The 24,585-nt window shown below is 39.4% G+C and overlaps 1 protein-coding gene across 3 annotated transcripts in view; it reads left to right on the top strand.

The window, feature by feature from the left end:
- The window catches only part of LOC138114193 (BEN domain-containing protein 5), an 888,499-nt gene that overhangs the window by 552,128 nt on the left and 311,786 nt on the right, over nt 1–24,585 (top strand). For 2 of the 3 annotated variants that reach the window (XM_069023364.1, XM_069023366.1), the window contains exons 3-6: nt 339–714; nt 6,857–7,005; nt 11,460–11,673; nt 15,490–15,688. The exons of the other annotated variant lie outside the window; for it this stretch is intronic. In XM_069023364.1, the coding sequence (XP_068879465.1) occupies nt 339–714; nt 6,857–7,005; nt 11,460–11,673; nt 15,490–15,650 (900 nt within the window). In that variant the 3' untranslated portion in view covers nt 15,651–15,688. Of the gene's footprint in view, nt 1–338; nt 715–6,856; nt 7,006–11,459; nt 11,674–15,489; nt 15,689–24,585 lie in introns of those variants that run through there. 3 annotated transcript variants of the gene reach the window in all.

The raw sequence follows: 24,585 nt of genomic DNA, 5'->3' as shown, positions 1-24,585 counted from the left end.
TTTAAAGAAAAAGAGATTTAGATCCACTTTTTAAAAAAGAAATTAATGATACGGAATCAGGTGACCCATATGCACTGCTCTGTAAGTGTTGCACGAATGCAGGAAGGCCCTTAACTGCCTCAGAAGTTTGTACATGCATTCAGCTGAGTTACAACTGCATGTTAGTTATGATGTATATTATATCCATAAGAATCTGCTAGGCAAAATATTTTTGCAGACTGTCTTTGTCTCGGTTTTTTGGAAAACAAGAATATTAACAGTTCCCAAGACTGTAGAATTTTGATTTTATTTTGTCTTACTGCTCTCCTAATTTATTTATTTTTTATTGTAATGTGCAGAGACAAGATGGGAGGAAACAAAGCGAAGGTACACACAAAAGCATTGAAGCAGTTGTTGCTCGCCTTGAAAAACAGAACGGGATGAGTCTCAGTAATACTTCCAGCCCTGAGGAGGCTTTTATGGAGACTACAGAAGGCATGAACAATATGGACGATGCTGTAGTTCCTCGGATTCTCTATGAGGAATTGCTGAGGAGTTACCAGCAGCAACAGGAAGAAATGAGACACATTCAACAGGAGCTTGAGAGAACGCGGAGACAGCTTGTGCAACAGGCAAAGAAGCTAAAGGAGTATGGGGCACTCGTGTCAGAAATGAAAGAGCTCAGAGACTTGAACAGGAGGCTCCAGGATGTACTGCTCCTAAGACTAGGTAGTGGTAAGTGCCGGACTTAAGTGGGACTAGTTTGAATGCATTTTGCAAGTGTGATCAATAGTAATGGAGACATATTTGAAGAATAACGGTGGTTGTTAAACTGGACATTGAATGTTAAAAGGGTTTTCTGCCGTGGCTGTACAATATGTGTCGAATTTGTATGCTATGTACGTCTGGGGTTTTCTTTAAAAACTAGAGGTCTTTGTGCTGGTATGGCTGAATCAGAGTTCCATTTTAAGCAGCTGTATTATAAAGAGTCTCTGACCTTCCAATATATGCTGAAAAAGTTAATAAAGCATCATCTGCAAAGTATACCAATATGTTACAGTTAAAAAAAAAAAAGAAAAGAAAAAGGCGCTGGAACCAATAGTTGGGCTAAAACTAATTTATCCTTTGCAGTTAGGGATTTTGTTTATTGTTATGTGACTATGTTACCTTCCATTTTCTGACTCCTCTTCCCACTAGTAGCTTATTAGAATGTGATATATTCCTGAACTTCTAGCAGTGGCTTTAAACAGCCATGCTATTTGAAAAACAATGGATTGTTAAAGCGTAATTAAAAAAACTTTATATTAGTGTCCCGTTTATCAACGCTTGTTACAAAATGCAGGTTTGTGTAATTTGGATTTCAATTTTAAATATCTTGGGTCAATTGCTCCTTTGTTTGGGTTTATAACAATTATTTAAGCATTATGTTGGAATAAATGGGAAAAAAGACAAAATAAAAAGTTCATCCTTTTTATTGAAGATGGTACCTTTGGAATACCTTCAAAAATTTGACAGATTACATTTATTTGCTATTAGAATGTGGTATCGGTGTGTTGAAGATTTGCTCGGTGACTGAAACTTGGTTGAAATCTGTGCATCCAACCTTAGCATGCCATTCTTACATCTGCCTTTGTGTATCTGGAAACTTAATTTTTGCATGTCAATTGGATATTGGCTCTTCTCCTGGACTGGAACGAGTGCATGCAATTTGCATGTGGGTCTGAGTTACCCTCACGTACAGAGCTGGACCTGGGAGAGCATGTGCCTGTGCTGTAGCATGTGTTAAGGTGTGCCCACACCCTTGGAGCCAGGTTCTTGGAGTGTCCCACGACGTAAACTGGGTGTCTGATTGTGAATGCTCATCACTGTTACACTGTGCATAATTAAAATGTCGTTACTTACCATAAACATTCTAGTTAACTTTCTAAATAAAACTAAATAGGCAAGGTTGCCACAGCCTGAAAAACACGATGTGGTTGGCAGGAGATTCCACTGAGCTTTCTAAAATTTTCCTTGGATGGAAAGATGTTTCTTCATCTGCAAGTAGTTAGCTGGAATTTATGGGAATGGAGCACAAGCCAGATGTTGGTAGGCAATGGGGCTGAACAGTGTAAAGTACCAATTTAGTTTGTAGACTTGACAGCAATTGGAGTGGTGAGACCAGCAGTGAAATGAAGACAGCTACTGCATTCTGTCTTGTTTCTTTAAGAAAAAGAAGATGTGTTTTTTACTTGAGCCAAAAAAAGAAACCTTAGGAAAAAATGAAAAAAAAAAAAAAGAGGAAAAGAAGCCCTGGAAAAAAATACTGACTCTAAATATGGGCATGAATTTTCATTGTATCAGTCTGACAACTGAAAACAAATCCCAATTACATTGAAGACAAGTTCTTGAAATTTAATCACATACCTGGAAAAATATCAGCTATAGGACACTTCCAAAAAAAAAAAATCCCTTATTATTACTTGTAAGGAACATTTGTTGGTAATAAAGGTAGAATTTGGCTGTGCTGGCTGTGTCCTTCACAGGGTTTGTATTTCCCAAGACTCAGTGTATTAACTGTTGCTTACTCTGTTGCTTTTCCTTGTAGTCTCATTCACAGCAGAGAAACAACCATGTTCTAAAAAGATTAATACAAAACTTATGAATAATTAGCAAGGGAGACATCTTCAGCATGTTATAAATTAGAGAGTCTGATGACAGTATGAAAAAGTGCTACTTTTAATCAAGAATAGATATGAAAAGACTTTTTTAGTCTTCCTTACTTTTCCAGCTTATAAATGAAGTATGTTTGGGTATGTGAATAATCTCTGGAAATTGTTCTGAAAATAAATTACATCCTGAATTCATCTGCAGTTGCAGTGATCTCTTAAACCTAGAGTTTCAAATTACATGTAATTTATGTTACACTGCACTTCTAGCAGGCTGGACTTAATGCAAACTAATTGCATTTCTGTTTCACCTTAGAGACTTGTGATTTCTTTGCATGAGATGACAGCTGGTTTGTGCTGATGAATTGCAGCTGTGGGAAATGCGTGCCTGTTGCCATTTTAAACTTGCAGATCAGATATAGAACAGCCTCTTGAGCTAACGTGCAGTCAAGTAGTCAGTCTCCTAATTTCCCATCAATGTGTTGAATTCAGTGAAGAGCTGGAAGTCAATGGATTCTACTTGAGACTCAGGCCTTCAGCTCTGCTGCTACACTGCAGCCACTCTTGTGGCAGGAGTGAGGAGGTTCTTCTTCCTCATAGTGACACCGAATTGTTCTTTGTCACAAAAGAGCCTTGGAGGCAGCTTTGGCAAATGACAGCAGTGAAATCAGTACTGATCCATGGAGAAATGCTTAATATCTTCTTTATGATTTTAGTATGTTATTTCCCAGCAGATCCCTTCCCAGAGGAGGCAAGCATTTCACCAGGGCTCTAGGGACCAGAGCTGTGGAAAAATGCGATGATTGTTGTGGAAAAGGTTATGGTGTCCCTCTTGAGCTCCTGGAATAAAGTGTGCAGCCTCTTGCCTTGCCCACTTGGGGAACTGGAACCCCAGAAATTGTAGGGCTTTGCAGTTTGTTTTGTTGCACCTGATAACACTAATTGGCCCTCTTTTTATCAGTAGAGGGTAGGATGATTTGAAGAATTAAATAACTGACTCTCCCCTCTGGGGACTTTATATAGCCCTTGGATTGCAAAAGAAGAATTTCAATAACTTCTTAAAAAAATAATTGTCTGCCGGTCCAGATCTGTGCAGTTTCCTGTGGCTGGAAATATGGTCAGCAGTACTGAAGTTGTATAGGGATAATGCTTGGGTGTTTTTAGCTCCCTGATAATTTCTTCATTTTCATGTTGTATTGCTGAGAATTAGTGTTGCTCCAAAGTCAGGGAGTATATTCACATTCCTTCAGAAATATTGATTCATCAGCATGTGCACACAGACGCCCAAGGTTTTATTTTTAATCCCAGTTCAATTTCAGTGATCCAGTTTATAGTGTCTTGGGACTGACACCAGAGTAGGGAGAATGAAATGGGATTTGTGTCTTACCACATGTCAGGAATTACTGCTTTTCAGCTTTCCTAGATTTGTTTGGTTTTTTGATGTTAAAAAAAAATTTTAAAGGCCCAAGGTTTCTGTCAAGTACAGAAAGTACCGATATTACCACTTGTCGTTGTCAGACTTGTGTTGTTTTCTTTCAAATTCTGGTAGACCATGTGGAAAAACTTGCTGCTTACAAATGTATGCTGACCACTTTATCAATCAATTTATTTTTACTTTCTTAGTAATTTTTGGAGTAGCATGTAGTCTAAGATGCATTTTTGAGGAAAAGGGATGGCTAAGGGAAGCCTTCTACCTCTTCATCCTGATCTGAACTTGCTAGCCTCTTGGATATTATGAAAAAACTTCAGTCAGAAGGAGAAAGATTTTGCAATAAAACATTTGTTTCTTTCTTGCATTCCGAAAATCGCCTATTTTTTTTTTTCCCTGATCCTTATTACGTAAGTGCTGTCATTGTTAAGCCTTAGATAGAGGTATATATTTTTATATATCCCATTCATCATCTTATTTTAAAGATGCAGAGCACCAGAGCTGCAGAGAGGGGGAACTTGGAGTGTGGTGCATGGGGCACACAGCTCTCGTTAGCAGGCAGGCAGGAGTGCAGGTTGCATGTGCAATTTCACAGCATGTGGGGTTGAAAACACAGAGTTTAGTGGTTGGTGGAAGTGGCTGTAGAGCCTGCCTGGTTAGAGACAGGTTTCTGTTTGGGAATCAAAAATCAGGATATAAAAAAGACATTTTAAAGGCTTTCTTTTGGTGACTTCTAAGCAAGTAGTAAAGCATGAATTGCAGCGGAGGTATTCTGGCCTCTGGGAGCTGTGGTTTCTGTGGACTTTAATCAGCTTTTTTCTTGGGAAAGTCCTGGAAACCAAATTCCAGCTGTGTCAATATATGACTAAAAACAGTAAAAGACTTCTAAGTAGGGACTAGCAGTGTTTAAACTGAAATAAATGTTTCCTGCTAGGAAGAAGGTGGTTATACTTAGGTGTCTTCCTCGAAGTGACTTTCAAAGTGTAAGAAAATAGCCCTTTGTTGAAGGATGTTTTCTTAAAGTAACAGCTTCAGAGATGGCTTCCTAAGGTCACACTGGCAATTACACCCCTGCAGCTGCTTGTTCAGGTGTGCCCATGCTGTGGGCAGGCTTTGGGTGTTTTAACCAGTCTGGGTCTTCTCCCAGTCGGAATCAGCTTTACAGTCTCAAGCTTAGGAAGTTTAGTTTGTCTTGGCTTTACTGTTGTATATTCATGGTACTAGAGGTGTTTCCTAAGATCACTATGAAATTATAATGCAAAGGGGATGTTTTTGTGATTTCTCTGTTTGCATTCTGCTTGCATTGGAGCTGGCTTTTAAGACCCTCTTGTTGGTGGCACTGCAGTGTAGGATTGTCTGAGTTGCCAAGATAACTTTTAGTCGTTGCTGAGCATGGAGTGGCAGCCAGCTGAGAACATTTAGCTGGCTATGTAGGTGTGGAGTAAGCTATAGGATAAATGTCAAATGCTGACAACGGAGGAAGCACTGCTATCGCTGTATAATAATCTCTAAATGAAACTGCACAAAGTGGGAGGGATGAATGCTGTGCTTGTTCCAGGCACAGGAACTATTTAAGATGTGTGACTAAGACCTGAGTTGTGGTGCCAGCGTGACTTGCAGAGTTGGATCAGTTCAAGGCTGGGTCTGTGTGCACAAACACTGAGCAGGGAGCTGAAGGGTGACCTGATGATTGAGTTGTCGCTGGCTGAAGATGTCAGGGTTGGGCTGCACAGTGGTGCAGTGCTCTCAGCACCAGTCTGGTGCAATCTAGCACTGACAAGTGGGTGAGTTTATCCTTAGAGTTCTGGACATGGGGTATTTCCATGGTGTCCAGAGTCTAAGCTGGCAACCTTGCTGTGCTGTTGAGCCACCAGCCCTGCATGAAACTTCAGTGCCTGCTGGAGCTTCTTGGGATCCTAGAGCCAGACATCTCGGGGCACTGATAGGCTTGGGGCCATAGCCTAGACTTCTGGTGGAACCCCTGCAACAAATGGAGTCATGAAATCCAGTTCACAAATTATTTTTAGTTTGTTCTTCTGTCTTTTTAGGAACACTTTATAACTTGGATCTGGAAAAGAAAAGTTGATGACTGACAAAATAATTATCTTCCTTTGAAGTCTCAAACATATGCTTAGTAGTATTCCATTGTTTAATCTGTGCATAATTTTTGTTGATTACATTAAAAATAAAAATCAGTGTTGGATGGATTGGACAATCCAAGTTCTAATTTATGTGGGTTTTTTTAACCTTTGATATTCTTTCTATGCATGACACTTTAGCATAAGTAGCCTGTTTCCTTCATAGCATTTCTGCAGATCCTCACTATTTTTATACACCTCTATTATATCTAAAGAGATTTCAGATTTCTATAAAATTTGTAATTCTATGTGGATAATTTATGTAATTATCACAGTAAATTATGCAGATTCCTATGCAACTATATAGCAATTCTTATTTGAAGAATTACTATTGTTGCTTTTGGTTTATAATTTCAGTGTCATTTTAACATAATTTCCTTAGTGTGCATTGAAGAAATCTTACCCATATCTATAATTGTCCTTATGCCTTAAGAATAAAATTAAACACTTAAATTAAAATTAAACATTTTAATGTTTATAAGGCAGGAATACTTATCCTGCTGTTACGTATTGATGTTCAGAAGTAGGATTTTTGGTTTAGATTACTTCTAACTTTAAAATGAGCATGACTAATGTGTTATTTTATGCTAATCATGGGTCATGAAGGGATTGATTTCATGTTCTCTGGGATAGCAGACAGCTCTCTTTTCTTAACTGTCTAGGACCTGCCATTGAGGTTGAAAAAGTAAAACCTGAATCAATTGAGCCTGAACCTGAGGTACAGAAGACCTTCAATGAGGAAGCAAATACATCAACGTACTACCCTGCCCCTGTTCCAGTAATGGACAAGTATATTCTCGAGAATGGAAAGGTATTTTATATTAAATATAGCATGAATAATGTGTAAATGTCCATCAGGTGATGTTCTTGTGGAATTTTCATGATTTTGCATGGTAGCAGCTTATCCAAGCTTCCTCAGTTTTCATGAAGGTGTGCTGTTATGCTGAGGAGAATTGTGAAGTTACACAGGTATGAAGAGCATAGAAAAATATCCTCAATGGTGAGAGCATTGAATGCTGTGCAACATGAGGAATTTATTAAATATGCATGCACAGGCAGATTGACATAGTCTTCAGTTGGTGACATCCATAAATACACCAAATATTGACCAAAGTTGGTAACCCTCACTATAAAGTTACATGAGTCTACTTAACCAAAATACTTTTTCTTAAAAGGTTTTTAATTTTTATAATGTGCTGTAGTCATGTTGCAGAGAAGCCCTCATGTTTGGTTTGGAGTGCAGGAGGTAATTACGAACCCTGGAGTGAAAATGGGCTCCCTTGATGCTGGTAGGAGCATTGCCACTGAATTGAGCTGATGTAGTGCTACTTTCTGGAGACTTTTGTGAAGCTGGTGAAACACCATCTAGCTCTAGTTTGCCAGAACCTGACTGAGAGCTTTTCAGGTTTCAGCATGTTTAACACATTAACTGCTCATCTACCTAGGCCTGCTTTTACAGCTGTTTCCATTATCATTAAATAACTGTGGTGTTTCTTATACAAAACTGTAAGTCCTTCAGAAGTGCCTGTGCAGATCCTGTTTCTTGGTGTATACATGCATTTGGTACTCTAATCTGAGAACCCTTAGGGAGGAAACATCCATTCCAGCTTTGCCATACAGTGGAGTTACTGATGGAATAGCATGAAACTGCATTTTCAGATTTGTGTTAAAAGATTGACTGCACAATGTCTGTCCTTCTTGAAGATGAATTCAACATAATCGTTGAGGAAGAATGTACGTGAAAAATAGTAGAATCTTGACAGTGACAGGTATTTGGTTCAGATAGCTTTTCTTGCCTAATACATTTAAAGATGTCATTTGCTTGATTATTTTGTGTATATTTGTGCAATGAAAACTTCAGGTGTATTACTGCGTGAGTTTCCTTTACCTCCTTCTCTTCCACTTAAGGTCTGTGGGATAGGGCACATCCTTTAGTATTTGTATACAAATTTTCCTGTACCCTTTTTTCATCTGTCAGCTTCTTGGCACTTCTTTTGCTGAAGTTTTCTCTGTCTTTACAGATATGAGTATCTCTTTAATTTTCTTTTTGTAATTTTGGTTCTTGGTTGGCCTATTTACTGGGGCTACAGCCAGCTCAGATGCCAGAAATGTGAACTAACAATGTATTTGGAGTGTTGGAGGGTAGTTTTCTTCAGTTTTCCTTATTTATGGCTTTATTTCAGTATTCCTTTATTGATATGCACCACTAGAGTAGTTGAAATACTTTTTTACAAATCTTACCCTTTGTGGCACCAGATTTGATCTTAGTAGGATTCTTTCAAAGCAGATAAATCTCTTCCCTCCAGAGGGAAAACCGAGTTACTGAAAAAGAGCCTATGGCATTCATTTAAAGAAAAAGAAGAGGGGAAAAAAAAAAGAAAAAAAAAAACAGAGTTCATCTTCTGAGCCACGTTTTAGATCTATTGCAGATGTTAGCACAGCCACGCTGCTGAGCATTGCTTTGAATTCGCTGCTGTCTCTGCTGCATTGTGCTTGAAGGTTGATCCCGCAGTTGCTGAAATTGGGAGTAAATTTCCCATTGATTTCATCAAGACAAGAGTCTGGCTCGTGGGGCAGCTCTTCCAGCAAGAAGGGAATGTCTTCTGAGTGTGGAGTACAGTGAGCTTCCCAGAGCTTTGGGACTGATAGGAAACAGTGCTGGGCCTGTTGTAGAGAGGTAAACTGAGACACGGGCAGATTGAATTCTGCACCATAACAGCGCTAGAAATAGAAAAAGGGAGACGTAAGATTGCTGTGGCTGTGGCTGTCTGTCACATAGTTGCTGTTGCCATAGGTGTTTCATACCAGCAATTGCTTTTTTAATAAATGGAGCATGTTAAAAGAAGAGATGATCTGTCTGAAGCATAAATATTAAAAATACTTCCTGTAACCTGTTCCTTTCTTTTGAGTAACTTCAAGCTAATGAATAATGTAGCATCTTAAGAGACTAAATAATCTTTGGCAAAGGCAAACCCTAATTTTGGCAGAGGGGAATCAGATTTTTGATCAAATGTAACTGTCTCTACAACTGATGTAATACAGACACCCAAAATTTGATATGTCACAACATTCCTAATCTTAGTGATTTTCTAGGTAACTTTCAGACATTTTCCCTGAAAACTTTACCAAGATCTAACCAGAAATAACTGAATTAAAAAATGTACTGTGATTAGTTCCTGAGTGCAGACTACTCACTCCTGATTGAAGTTGCTTTACAAAATATGTAGAAAGCACCAAAAGAGCGTGCCTTTTTAAAAATCATTTATGAAGAGGCTCAACAACAGAGAAAAAGGGGAAAAAAAAAAGGAGTGTTTGTATTGTGGTTATTACTAGTTTAATTTCTGTCCATGCAGACTTGTGAAAAGCTTCTTAGAATCCCTTTAGTGTAGAAGATTCTGCAGGAGAGGCAGCTTGCTGTATGGTTTTATGCCTTAAGGAAGGTGGAGTTTTAATTTTTTTTTATAACATAGCTTGTAGCCAAACCATTCATATTACTCCATTTAAGTTTTTAAACATCTAGTTGCTTTTGAAGGATGCCGTCGTAATAAAAAATTTCTTGAGGTTATAGTCCTCGTTAATAATTAAAGCAGGTTTCCATTTAAAGGAAAAATGGTATTCAGTTGAATACAGGCAGTAAAATTATGGGTATATAAAATTTTACAGTAGCTTTGTCCAATTTTCATTGCATTTAATGGGACTTCTGTGATACTGCTCAGATTTGTATGGGTAGCAGGCAGAGTTTATGTAAAGCCAGATGAAATGAGTAAAACCACAGAAAACTAAGTGCACAACAGTTTAGGCAAACAGAGCCTTCTGATGCAGTTTTGCCATGGGATTTTGTTGATGGGATTTTTTTTTAACCGTAAGAAGGCAGAAAGATTTTTGTAAGTGTTAATGTTACAGAAAGACCCCCCATTGGACCAGATCTAATCAAAGGCAGAATTTGGATATGTAGCAATCCAACTGATAGATCTGCTTGGTATGTTGCACTTGTCCAGATTGTCTGAAGGTCTGAAGCTAAGTGCAGTGAGCTCTGATCAGCAGTTGGGAGGTGCAGGTCACACCTTAGCTTGTTATGATGATGAGAAAGTGTGTGTCCCACTGAATGAAGTTCATCACCACGTGAACAAATCTTGCTGTGTGCAGAGGTAGTTCAGGAGTCTGCACTGTACTCCAGGAACTGGAGCACAGACATACAGGGTACAAAGTATTTGTGGTTCCACGCAGGGCACAGGGCCAGCGTGTGCATTCTGGTTGCTCTGGTGTCAGAGTTGTGCTGGTTACTTGTAGAGTTACATCCTTGCTGTTGCTTGAAGGTGTCCTGAGTGTGAGGACTGTCAGCTCAAACACGTAGTGGCAGCCTTAGGATGGTGCTTGGATTCTTGTCCTGCATTTGGCTTAAGACTGGAGCACTGGGAATCTTGGGGTAGAGACATAGGGTAGCCCTGTGGGAGACAAGCCAGCACAGTCAAGACTAATAAGCAAAACTAGACTTGAGCATCTTCCTTTTGGAGACTCTCCAGAGCCTTCACACTGCATTTTCCAGTACCCATATTATCCTGCTTTACTACTTCAGTGAAATACCTTGACTTCCCATTGCTTGGATAATGGAAAGTTTATGATGTTGCTGCAATGGGTCATTGCCTAACCACAAAGCAGTATTCATGTGGTACATTGATTGTACATGATAGACACACTTTGTGTTAGAATTGGAAGTTTTACAAAGCTTCCAAACTCTCCTGATTTATATTGAAATTGGAGCTCTCAAAATCCTTTCTCCCCTTCCAGTTACTTTAAACAGTCAGGCTGGGTTTTGCCAACAGGTACAGAATACAACTTAGGGAGTAATTCCCTCTCTACTGCCTCCGGAATATGCTTTGGGTAAAGTCTGTTTTAGCCAAGGGGAAGCGTTTCATCTTGCTCCTGAATTAGGCTGGTGCAACTGCTTGGTTTATATGCTGTGCATAAATTTATAATACTGGATGTGTTCACTGTTTCCTTCTTCAATCTCTTTTCCTGACCACAGTCTTTCAGGAGAGAGGTTATGTGGGGGGGAAAAGTAGAGATTACTAAAAGGAAATATATATTGAGGTTGACTCGAACTCCCTGACCCACAAAGTTGGAGAACTTTCAGAGATAGGCAAAATGGATTTGTTCAGCCCTGATTACTGTTATTTTAGTTCCTAATATTAATGTTCCTACAGCACTTGGATACTGTTGTGTGCTACATACCATAGATAAGTTGTTATTATTACTACCTTCTAGGTCCATCTTGGCAGTGGAATTTGGGTAGATGAGGAGAAATGGCACCAGCTGCAAGTAACACAAGGAGATTCAAAGTATACAAAAAATCTAGCGGTTATGATTTGGGGAACAGATGTTCTCAAGAACAGAAGTGTCACAGGAGTTGCAACCAAAAAAAAGAAAGATGCCGTTCCCAAGCCACCTCTCTCACCTCACAAATTAAGCATTGTCAGAGGTAGGTTATTTGAAAACTTTTGCTTCCTGCTTTGGAGTTTAACCATTAATCACCGAGTTGAAAGATGCTTCTTTTCAGCTCATTTAAAATTAACTGATTAAAAACTGTAATTCAGATTGCTATTGCATTGTGAAGTGCATATGTACCCAGGAACAGTAAAACACATTGCAATAGCTGTGCACAGTGCAGGCCTCCACAGCTGAAGAGTTGTACATTGACTTCAGTAAGGTTTGAGAAGAAGATCACTTTAGACCACTTGCAGGGTAGGACTCTGAGCCTGGAGAACAACATGTTGTTCTAGAATTCATTTATAAACATGATGATTTTTTTAAAGTGCATATATTCCTTTAAACAAGACTGAGAGTAGCTTTACCACATTCTTTCATCCAGAACATAACCAGCTCTGGCATGAGGCACAGAAACCATTATAGCTGTGACTATAAAAATACGCATACCTTCAAAGGCAAGAAAGAATAGTTTTACCCTTTTAAGTGCAGAAAATGGAAATAGTAAAAATTAATTGTTGCACTTGATTTGGAATTTGGACAGGAGGTGTAAATCGCTGACCTCATCTGGTAGGGAAAATTGCAATAACACTTCCAGTAACTGCAAGCCTGAGTCCATGTGTGTAGTACTTTGAGAGAGAGAAGGCCTTCTCCTTTATTTAAACTGAATGGTGAATTTCAGTCCCTTTGTATCATCATGCCTGTGTTGCACCATTTCTGTCTCTCTTGGTATTTCAGGCTTCTTTTTAAGTCAGAACTGCGTTGGTTCCTCATGGAATACATACTGAAATTGGATTTTTAGGTTTTGTGTCCATACTAAATTGTAGTAGGGTTGAAAGAAATCTCCCCATTTGGTAGAGCTTCATTATTCTGCATTTCCTGTTCTTAGTTGCTCTTAACTGTGAACTCATTAAATGAGGTGTTGTAATCTGCCATGAAAGTACCATGTTTGGAGTAAGAAATAGGATTCCTCTGAGTGTGTGCGTGTGTCTGTGTCTGTGTTGTGTGGGGAAAAGTTGGAAACTTATCTCCGTACTGTCATCTTTCTTAGTTTATAAGAAATGAGTAAAAGACATGGTTTTTTTTTACTAATCTGCTTCAAGGTTATATGTGGATGTGGAAACTGTTCCATGCTGATTTTCTAGTTCTGTCTGGGGCCTTTGGTACAATCCTTACACATGTAGCTGCGTAATGATGTACTGGCCACATAAGGAATCCACTCTGTGGCGGTGGCTCCCCTTGTCAGCTCCAAATGGGAAGCAGAATTGGTTGCCCTGGTGTGCGCTTACAAGCATGCAGCAAACAGGGGTTATTTTCCACTGGCCCATTGCAAAGTGGTTTCCAGTTTCCCTCCTGGAGGCTCTTGCTCCTCAGCACTGCTGGCGAGGTTGCTTCTGTGAGAATTTCCTCTTCTACTTCTGTCAGGGCCATTCTGTGTTGCTTGAGCCATTTAAATGACAGCTTTCTTCAAATTCCCCTTGTTTTGACTACAGTGAGTTTGGACGTCTGCTCCAACAGGTACATGGTGAGAGGCAGATGGGGCCCTTCCCTTTCTTCTCTTCCATACCTTTACACTCACCAGCAATTCAGTTCTCCCCTATTGCCTCATTTTTCTGTGTTTTCTGTCATACTTCTGCTTCCAGTCTCAACCCTCATTTGAATTCCACTGTTACATGCCCTGGTTTTCCATGTTCCTCTTTTTAGTGTTTCTTTCACCTTGTCTCTGACTCCCTTTTGTTAGACTCCAGCCTGTACAGTCTCCTCTTGAACCAGTTAAACTGCATGGCCAGTGTTGCAGGTGTCAGGCTGCCCATAGCAGTGGGGTGGCGTAGCTCATAACCATGATTTTCCATGTTGTCATGTCCTTTGCATTTGCATCAGTGTTAGCAGGTCTTGCCCCATGATGGAGAAAGCAAAGCAAAACAAAACAGTGACCATCAAGGGGACAAATAGGTGAAATCTGAGGGAGTTTTCAAATGATTTGGATCAGGCATCACAAAAAGTAGTGAAGCTCCTGGTTAGCCTTTGAGGTCTACTTGAATCTTTGGTATTTAGCAGTACAAAGGGATGCCTGTATGCTCCTGTAAAGCCAAAAGACAAAGGAGCAGAACCCCCAAATTACTCTTTGAAGCCCTAAGCCAGTATCCTTATGCGAGTAATAAACTACTATTTCTGCACCCCCATCACAGAAATTGGAAGAGATGGAGAGGAAAAACTGTGGGCAAGGATCTGTCTGGATCCCATGGACTTTTAAAATTACAGCTTTTGAATGAGTGCTGTCAAGTGATTCTTTGCTTGACTTTGTGGCTAAATGAACAACACAGCCTGTCTTTCATTGGGAGTTCACCTTACTGGGTGTATCTGCCTGGGAGTGTTCCTGACACTGCTGTAGGGCCAGCTTATGTCCTGCAAACACATTGGCTTTCTTCAGGCTCTCAGTGATGTGCCTCTTCTTAGGTGTCGTATTTCTAATCATAGTTTACTGCTGATCAGCATTTCAGCTATCAGGCTGCATGCTGGTTAATTTCATTTATTTTGTATTCAGTATGTCTTACAACATAAAATTCACATTGCTTTAGATGTTCTCATCATTCTGTGGACACAGACTAACTTATTTAAAATAGATTTTTGAACGACAACATTAGCTCTTAATGTGTCTGATATCTCTATAGCTTCTTTAAAATCCCCACTGTGTAGTATGTAATAAAGAAATGATAAAAAGTATGATGGATGTGCACTGTTATAAACCTTGTTAATGCAAAATAACCTTTTATAAAACTTCTCAGAGGTTTCCAAATGAACTACAAAGCATGCATAGTACTTAATTTTCATAACTTTTTAATATGGTGCATTAGAAATGTTGTAAACCATGTTAATTAAGCAATAATCTCTATGGCTTTCTGTATGTGAAGCAATAAACAGCTAATGGAATAGATCACTAGGCAGAGCAGAACAGAGTTTGTTTAACCAGTCTGGGAAGGCTACACAACAAAATACATTGGTCTGTTCATGAAAACCAAAAAACCCCAAACCTCTTGTCACTAAGGAGTTGTGTGTGTTGCACCACTTCAGATTTCAGTGACCTCTGCAGGATTCTGGCACCAAACTACCCATCTGAGAAGAAAAATTATCTCAGCTTTCACTGCCCACATTGCTTTTGCAGTGCTATCACTTGCTTTTTGTATTCCAGATAACGTGTATTTCACAAAGTGTATTTATTGTTCAAACATGCAAGGCGATGGCTATTGTCCTGAGTAATCCGCTAGTAAAAGTGAAATATGCCCAGGGACAGGGCAGCTGATAAAGACACAGACATTAATGAATGTGGAAGAGATGTAAAAAATGAAATAAATGGGTTAAAGTGTTCTCCTGCTGGTTACTGCTTCTCTTCCTAAGCATTATCATTTCCATACCCTCCGGAAGGGGTGCAGGTGGGAGTGACTGTGCACACAGCTCTGGTGAGACAGTTCACCTGGGAAGAGACTAAACCTGCTCTGGAGATTCAGACAAATGCAGGAGTCAGGCAGGCAAGACTGGCACTGTAAAAGGTTGGGTTTAGCCTTGTTTCTGTATGGGAAGCCTATTAATGTAGTCACAGCATAACTGGAAGTTGGTCATGCCACTGATTCAAGCCTGGTGACAAATCTTGACTTTAACAAGATAGCCAGTGAATCAAGGAAAGCTGCTCTTGTCTTGCAACCAATACACACAGTGCTTACTCACTGCTGTCTCTCGAGTAGTTAGCCCAGCTCAGGGCTATATTGTTTTCTAAAAATATCCTAATGACTCTTTCCTTCTTTTCTCTCCCCAGAATGTTTGTATGATAGAATAGCACAAGAAACTGTGGATGAAACTGAAATTGCACAGAGACTCTCCAAAGTCAACAAGTACATCTGTGAAAAAATCATGGATATCAATAAATCATGTAAAAACGAAGAAAGGAGGGAAATTGCAAAGTACAATTTGCAATAAATTTTGGATTTTTAATAAAGTCTTAGTGTTTTACCTAAGTGTTGTTTTTTGATTTGTGTGGCATTTTTGCTGATGGGAGAAGCTGACTTGAAGCGTTGCTCTCTTCCTATAACTGACGCGTTTTTTGAGCAGCTCTGTCATGGTGTAAACTGCTTTTAACTAATGTAAGATATATTGTAAGTTCACTCACAACGAAAACTGAAGTTTCCAAGGTTTCTCCAGCGAGTTGCAGTTTGGTACCTGCGGCTGTACATAGGTTGTGATTCTGCGGACACCGACACATTTGCCCTACGTTGAGTTTTACTGGAGTTAGTGGATCTGAGCTGCAGTAAAACATCTGCTTAGAAGGAAGAACTGTACAAAATCCACTTTGCTATTGAAAAGGGTTTTATTGTATTTTACAAAGTGTTTTTTCTGAAGTTTCAATTGTTTGTTTTTATAAATCTTTGTTTTGATCTCTAACAATATATTTGATCAAAAATACACAGAGAACGTTTCTTTTTCAATTATCTTGTAGGTAGATCATTCTTACCATCACAGTTTAAAAAAAAATCAAACCAACCAATAAACAACAAAGAACCCAAAGCTGTAATTTGTAAAATCATCGTAATTCATTTTAATAAATTAATCTAAAAGCAGTTCTTTTTCAGGGACCAAGACACTTCAGATTTCTGGTTGTGGTACAAAGCTCTTCAGTGTGTCCATACTATTGTTCTTGAAATACTATCTTTCTAGTGTATTTGTATTTTCAAACAATTTTAAAATTGCCATGCTATGGCAAGATTATGTACAGTAGAAAATTTAGTACCATTTTGTCTGGGTCCATAATTTAACAATGGACACTTTTAGCACAAATTTTAATTGCAAATAAAAATAATTTTCTACATTGAAGTTAGACTTGCGATGCAAAGTTTTTAGAAATAATTTGTCATCTGAACGATACCTTATTGTCTGTAAGTGAAACAAAATAACCTGAAATCTCTCTTCATGAAGGATTTAGAGATAACTTGAGGTCTGGGTTGATGAATTTTGAGCGTTTGTTATATTAGTGATCTTGATTAACCTTCCATTCATTCTATACTCACAGATGCCATTATCTGCCTTTCAGGCTGCCTGTTCCTGAGTGTCAGGATTTGTTTCTTCTCTACCACTGCAATTCTGTTTTCCTGCAGCTTTGAAAGATGTCCTATTTCTTATGACCGTCCTGTAGCACTGGTTCACCTTGACATGAAGCCTCTTTCAGTGTCCTGTAAATGTAGATAATTTGGAAAGGAACAGGCAGCAGGGGTGGACTCATCATGCCTGGAAGTATTTAAATGATGTGTAGATGTGGCACTTGGGGATGTGGTTTAGTGGTGGAATTGGCAGTGCTGGGGGAATGGCTGGACTTGATGATCTTAAAGGTATTTTCCAACCTAAATGGTTCCATAATTCTTTAAAGGGCTGGGGTGGGTGGAAGAAAAAGAGGAGGGGGGAGGAGGAAGTGTGCTAGAACTGCCATGCCTCTCTTGGAAGAGATGAGAAAAACACCAGGTTGTTTCTTCCTGTATGTCACCTGTATGTAAATAATGCCTTAACTCAGGGTGTGTTTTCTTTATGCTTTCTAAAGTCCACTTTCACGGTTGCCTTGCACCAGCCTAATGCTGCACTGCCAAACAGGAACACCCCACTTTCACCACTGGTGTCCCCACATTCCTGTCCCTTCCCTTAACCCTGCATTTGGGATTGCACAGGTGTGTCAGATCCCACTGATTTCCAGGGTCCATTTCACAACAGCTGCTTCCCATAGGATGGAGCCCGAGCTTTCCTGGTGAGGGAGGGAAGGAGCAGGAGCAGGAGCGTCTTTTATCAGTGACTTATGTGTGCCCTGAAGTTTCTTTGAACAGCCTCCCTTGTCTCCTGCTAATATCAAAAGTGTTCTTAGGTAGTGTTTAATGAAGTGGATAAATGTTTATGCTTCCTAATTTGGGATGCTAAATAGCAAATTAGTGTTTAAAATGTCAATGCATGTATCCTTTTATTAATTAAAAAGAACAAAATAGAGATAACACTGAAGAAACATTTAAACAGCAAGTTCCCACTTCTCAAGCAGGCTTGTGAATATACAGGGGGTTCTTTTTAAGTGATACTGAGGCAACCCAGTATTTTGGGGAAAATGTCCATAATTTCCTCAATCTTTTATGGCTTTAGTACTAATGTGTTTCCATTGTAACAGATTCTTTAATGAGAAGATCATGCTGTACTACTTAGAAGATAAGCCTATTTGAGACAGCATTTTATGAAACCTGGAAAAAGCAGATTAGAATTTAATTAGAGTTAGGACTCCAGCCTGGCCCCAAAAATGAGAGGTGTTAATTCTTTCTGCAAAACCAGCATCACCTTTGTAAGGCTCCTTGACATACTCATCCCATCAGATGTTAATACTGCATTTTGCTGAAGAATTTAAATGTTGTCCTTGGGCAAGGTATCTTGGAAGGCTTCAATAAGTTTTTTTCCTGGAGATTTCATCAGCTCAGGTTAGTTTCTATTTGAGTTCAATACAGGCATTTGGGTGGCACAAAAAAGTTCAGTTCCCTTTGAAATGTAGTGCCAGTGGGGGCTAAGAAATGTGTCCATTGGACTGGACAAGTGGCATTTAATGTGTCACTTGAAACTTTGTTGAGTCATGTTAAAGGAATAGGACATATTAAAGGCAGAACACCTCTTTATTATATTACAACTTGAATTAAATCTTTGGATACTGGAAATAAGTTTTTGCTAAGAATAAGCCATTTTCGCACATTGTGGTTATGTGGCAGCGTGCTGGGGGCTCTGCAGGGGGTAATGGGAGTGCGAATAACATTTTATACTTCTATTTGGTCATTACTCATTTCCCTCCCCATGAGCCGGTATCAAGGTTGTACAATTGCTTCCCAGTGTTTGAAGGAGGGAAATAGGCTGCAGTTACGTGTTCCAGCAATGCCCAAGAAAAATAGGAACTTTAATGGGGTGTGCTTTTCTGCGTTGCAATACTGATGTATAAATTAACTGTGAGTTTCATTTCATTTTCCTACACTGCATTTATGGCCAGGGCTGTTCTTGTTGGTACATTAATTCTTCCATAATTGTGCCTGCCTGTACATAGTTTGCTTTGTTCATATTGCGTCTGCTGTGAATCTACCACAGGAAACTTTATAGAAAATAGTCCCTACTAACTTCTTCCTACTCTAGGGTAACTTCATACATGTACCTCATGAGAAACAGGAGAGAGTTTTGACAGAAAATGAAGTAGGTTTTATTACACCCTGTAATACCCCTCGTTCATCATTCTAAGGTCTGTGCTGTGCAATTACCTCATACTGTAAACCTGGATTTCTAAAGATCAGAAAGAGACAGATTTAAGAGGAAGTGACTGTTTACTCTTTTTTTAATCAAAGCAGGAAGGAGGTATTACTGTTATATGAATAATCTGATCTTCTGTTGCCACACATTGCTGCTGTAATTTGTGATATTCATGATCTGATCCATATTAAAGTGCCTCTGGCACACTTGCAAGGAAGCAAGATTAGTGTTAACAAAAAGGGCTTTATTTTCTATTAGTGATTTTATAAGGGATGTGAGCTGTTGTGTTAAAGGAAAGAATCCTACCAAGGACTTTAATACCTGAGTCAGGAAGTCTGGCCACTCAATTCAAAAAAGAAAGCTTGTATTTATTAGAGAGGGGAAAAGATTGTTAGTTTCTGCTGTTCCAGAACAGATTTGGATTTCCTGATGCTTTATAGAGATGGGAGGGTTTTTTAAAATAGTAAAATAGTTATGTCAAAGTTGAACTCAAAGTAGGAATTCAAGGTTGTGTTGGTTAGCTGTTGTTGGCTGTCAAAAGCAGGTGCATTCTCCCTGTGGGAGGTCACTTCTTTGCACCCTACCTTTGATGTTGTATCTGAGAGATTACTGTGATGCCGCTTTGTTGTCTTAAGCAGAGATTATTGTCCTCTTGAAAGTTTTAAGTAGCAATAAATTGATTTTTTTGGGATTTAGTGAAATTGTGAAGATAATTCTACTTCCTACTTCCAGAATCTATAGACTGTTAAAAAATTAAAGCTAAGTGCAGGTCATTGTTAAAATGATACAATCTTGATGCAGACCCTCAGAGGAGTGAGAATTGTGTGAGTTGGGAACATTGTGTATTAGCTGTAGTTTCACTGTGTATTAGCTGTGTTCGTAGCTCTTGAGAACACCAAATCTGGCTGGTTTCAGAAAGGGAAAGCAAGGTTGTGTCACATGGAGCTGTACCTAGGATTATTTCAATATTCCATCTTTTTGACATGAGAATAACCAGTCTTCTGAAAGAGACAAAGACACAACTTGTGCTTCCTCAGAATGAGGTGGCAGCTTTCTCCATACTCTTGGAAATATTTGTGATTCTGTGTGTGCCTTTAGTCTCGGATTGATGAAGTCATAACATCAATTGCTCCGACTTTATTGGTGTCATTTTTTTCATCATAACAGTGTGGAACTCTGAAGTGATTCATACAACACTGAGGCAATAAAAGTGTTATGAAGTGCAATCATTGCATGTTTCATGCTCAATAGCTAATTTTTAATTTCACCATCTTGGATATTTTTTCATCCCCTCAGGGTTCCTAAACAGGAAAAGAGAATCATTTGGACTTGGAAAACAGGAACAGTGATTCAAAATGGAATTAATTTATGTGGTTTTTCATTTGTTTTACAATTATTTCTCCTGTTTATGTTTGAACAATAACTTCCATTTCGTGCGTCAGATACCCCCTTGTCCTGCAGTGAAATCATGGTCCTGTGGCTGTGAGATCATTTGTTTACCATAAAGAGGAAAATACCTCACTTATGGCATCAGATGAAGTTGCATTATGGCTGGATCAGAACAAAGGTGAAAGTGAGTCTGGGAGGGGAGGAAGAAGCTGAGCCTGAAGGATTTTTTTCTGTGCTGCCTTCTGGCTAGAAAACTTCTTCCTACAAAGGAAATTGTTTCCTCCACATTTAGCAGAATATCAACTTTATGTTCCTTGTTTATTGATAGTAAAGCCTTAATGGAACTAAAGTCTTTATGGATATATATGTTTATTGCATCAGGCTACCTAGTGTCATGCTGAATTTTGGTCTTTGGTGATTTGAAATTAAAGAGTTGCAGAAAATTTCCTGAACAGCCCAAGAGAGGGGTAGGCTGGGGGGTGACTTAGCTTTTACTGTAGCATAACAATTGCTGAAAGTTCTGCAAAATAGAAGATAAGAAATGATGTGTGTTGGTGCTTGTGTATCCTTTATAGTTGGCATGAGCTTTCATGCTTTTGGAGTGGAGAGGGGTGCAGGTTTCCTGGGACAGGCTGATTATCAGAATTGGCTGTGAACACCCTTTGGTGAGCGATGTCCTGGGACAGCGGCAGAGGGAATGTGCCTTGATAGTGCCATATCACACTGATACCAGCCCCTTCTGCAGGAGGCTCAGATGAAAAAGCTTCTGTGGGAATTTCACATTCTTTCATACTCAAATATATCTTTAATGTCTGCCCAGATGTTTATATAAATCTTACTGAATTGTAGTTTAGTTTAAAAAAAATGTACTTTCATGTGTTTCCCGTTTTTCTTGCATTAACCGGGTATCAGTGTTCTGGGAGATGTCTTTCTCCTTGTTTAAGTTGGGGTATTAAGCCACTGATGCTTGCAAATAGTCCATTTGGACATTTTGGATTTGTGAGCCAGCTGAACTATGGTTTTACCTTTTCTTACAGAGGCCTCTGCAGGATTTATGGAAGTACCTTTAGAGAATAATTCTCAAAATGTGTAGGATGGGAGGTGGATGGGTCAAAGCATTGCTTCCAAGTTAATGTTCTGTGTTTTCATTTCATTAAGAGTCTTAGCTTATGAAAAACTAAAACTCTGTAAAGTAGGATTTTGCTTTTTTTTCCCCTGCACTTTATATTAAAATTCTTTGACACTCGTTGGTTTCTTTGCGTTTGCAAGGGCACTTTCATCTTCCAGGACCCATTTCTGCTTTTTGCTGTAGATCCTTACAGGAATAAGCAATCAAGTGTGTGGAATTTGGGGTTAAACAAGGCTGAAGGTGCTGTTGTAGGATCATCTCTGCTTTGGAGGACAATGCAAGGAGCCACCCTTGGGAAGGACAGCCTCGAGGGTTGGCTTCTTTTTAGGTATTGTCCCCTAATGCAGCTCATCCAACAAAGGTTGTTTATTGCCACACTGGTGAATATGTGAAACTTCCACTCTGTGGCTTTCCTGAACTTACAAAGTAGCTGAGATTCACTCATCCAGCCTAATGTGGAGGAGTATCCTAAGTCTGATGGTGCAGGAAGCCAAGGAAGAGGTTGTGGAGGGGTCACATAGGCCTTTTCCCCTTTCCCACAGAGAGTATGTGCAGGTTAGGTGAAGTCAGTAGCCGAACAGCAAAATCCCAAGCAGTTTTAACTGGCATTTAAGGTTTCAATCAGTGAGAAGTTTTATTAATTAAAGAAGTCCAATCACTCTTAATGTTCCCAGAATCTAACCTTTAACAAGTAACAAAATCAGCATTTTCTTCTGCAGCCAAGGACCTCTCTCTGGTGCATGTGCACAGCTGTATGTGTACAGATGTGATGTGCTGTTCTTCGGTGTAAATCTGTCTGTGCCATGTAAATCCACAACTTGATAACGTTCCTGATGGTGCCCAGCCCTGCCTGTTTTCCTGGTCTTCCTTTCTCAGTGCTGTTCCTTCTGCAAATGGGAGTCTGTCCTCTGTGTCTGCCTCAGAGGGATGAGACGGGAGCGTTTCATGATTCCTACCTTGCAGATTGTCAGCAGGGCTCTGAAGTGAAATACCTGCTTGTTATTCCTGGGGGTGACTGACACAGAACCAGAGCATTTCCTTGGGAGATCTGGTAGTGCTGCTGTCACCGTAAGGCAGACTTTGCCATTCAGGGACTTCACACAGCAGCATTTTCTTGGTTTTTTTTCTTGCACTGCCAATGCCTAGACGGTAGCAAAGAAAATTTCACTGTTATGTGAAGGTCTTGAAGTGGTAAGATGGAATAAGTAAATCTTTCAGCACTATCTCTTAAAAACATTCATTTCTCAGAAGTTCCCCTGCTTTGGCAGAGGGTCAGTGGCCTGGAAGTTTCCCACCTAATGGCAATGCTCAGGTGAGTGGCAGAAAGCACTGGGCACTTTGACAGATTTATTCTGATCTATGGCTTTAATCTGCCCTCTGTTACTTCCTTGTCCCAGCTGTTGTGTGAAAACAGTCACCTGGTGAACTGGGGAAGAAAGAGCCATTTCCAATTCTATGATCTAAGTGTGGTTCTTGGCAAGGATGTTTTTAGCTGTGCCTAAAGCTGTGCAGGCTGTGGCGGCTGCTGGGCCATTACATGAGCTGGTGTGGCTCCCTGCAGAACACATCACAAAACTTAGCTCAGCTGCTCCCTTGAAGAGAAACCTTGGCTGGACCACAGCAATGCTGTTCAGAATATCGAGCATTCTTGAAAATCCATCAAAGTGTGAAATCCATCTTTTCCTTGAGTAGTTTATTCCAGTGCTTAGCACTACCCTTACTGCTTGACTTGTGCCTTACTTCTCTGAGAGTTTTTCTGGCTTAACTTCTTATTCCTGGTTCTTGATTTGTCTGTCTTAATATCTTCCCCCAGTAATTCTGCAGCTCATGAACACCTCAATAGACTGAGTGCCTTTACTCTCCTACCACCACAGATTTTCTAGGTCATGACTAACTCATTTTTGTAATACTTTTCCTTTATGTCTACCCAAACGCAATTTAATTTTTAACTTTCTATAGAAGTGTTTGGTTTAGTTAATGTGATGCAATCTGGTGGTTTAGGACACATGTCACTTTGTATTAGAATGTGATATACAATAGTAATTTCATTTTGTGGGCCAACCTTAATTTAATTTTCTGGAAAAAAACCCTGATATTATTCGATTCTTAACCACTCGGTGTCCCAGTGTATTTCCCTTTTTACACTATTACTACATATAGCTCTGTCCTGGAAATATTGTTCTTCAAATCAGTGTTTATCTCTACTACACTTTCCTCTTTGACTCTGCACCACTCACATGCCAGTGAGGAGACAGAGCACGTTCTTGCTGCTTTTCCAGCTGCTTATTCCTGTACTCACAGCTGGGCCAGGCAGGTGGGTGATGGAATCCAACCGGGCTGTGAAGGGCAGCAGGTGAACAGAGTTTCACAGAAAATAGGACACTGAAGTAATAAAACTTAGAAGAAAGGGAAGGCAGAGTCATTTTACTCCTGTAGAATGTATCTTACAGATGCTTGCAGAGTTTCCTTGGTTGAGGATGGTGAAGAGATATCACCATTATGCTGTGATACATTCTCAGAACTGGGTAGGATATCCTTAGGGAGAGACTTCAACTTTTGTGGAATTACTTCACTCTGGAGCCCCCAACCAAATCCTATGAAGGAATCAGACCTGACAGAAGAGCTTGCTGTGCATCAGCCCTTGCTGTGTCTGCTGTGATAAATTAAAGGTTGCTTTGGGTAGGACTTACACACATTTTGTTTGACCATTCCTGCTAAATGATTAATATCCTCTCTTGACCTCACAGATAAGATGAAGAACTGCCAAGTTTCTCCACTGAGATGGTTTAATGAAAATTGTTCTTTGCCAGAATTTTGAAGGTCAAAACCAGCTTAAATATGTAAACAGATATTCTATCAAGGTAAAGTAAAAAAACTTACAATTAATCTCTTCTAAGAAGTCACTTCCTTCCTCTGAGAATTTTGAATAGTGCCAGACAAGGTTCTTCTAAATTTCCTTCATCATCTCTCTGAAGATTCCCTGTTAATTAACTTAGTCATTTATAAGTGTTATGAAATCATGTTATTGACTTATTTCTATTTGTAAAGGCACCAGGAAATTTGTGTACTGCACCCTTTGAAAAGTAATTAATGTTT

The sequence above is a fragment of the Aphelocoma coerulescens genome, chromosome 8 (assembly GCF_041296385.1).
Source record: "Aphelocoma coerulescens isolate FSJ_1873_10779 chromosome 8, UR_Acoe_1.0, whole genome shotgun sequence".
NCBI lineage: Eukaryota > Metazoa > Chordata > Aves > Passeriformes > Corvidae > Aphelocoma > Aphelocoma coerulescens.
This window is presented reverse-complemented; position numbering and strand designations above follow the sequence as displayed.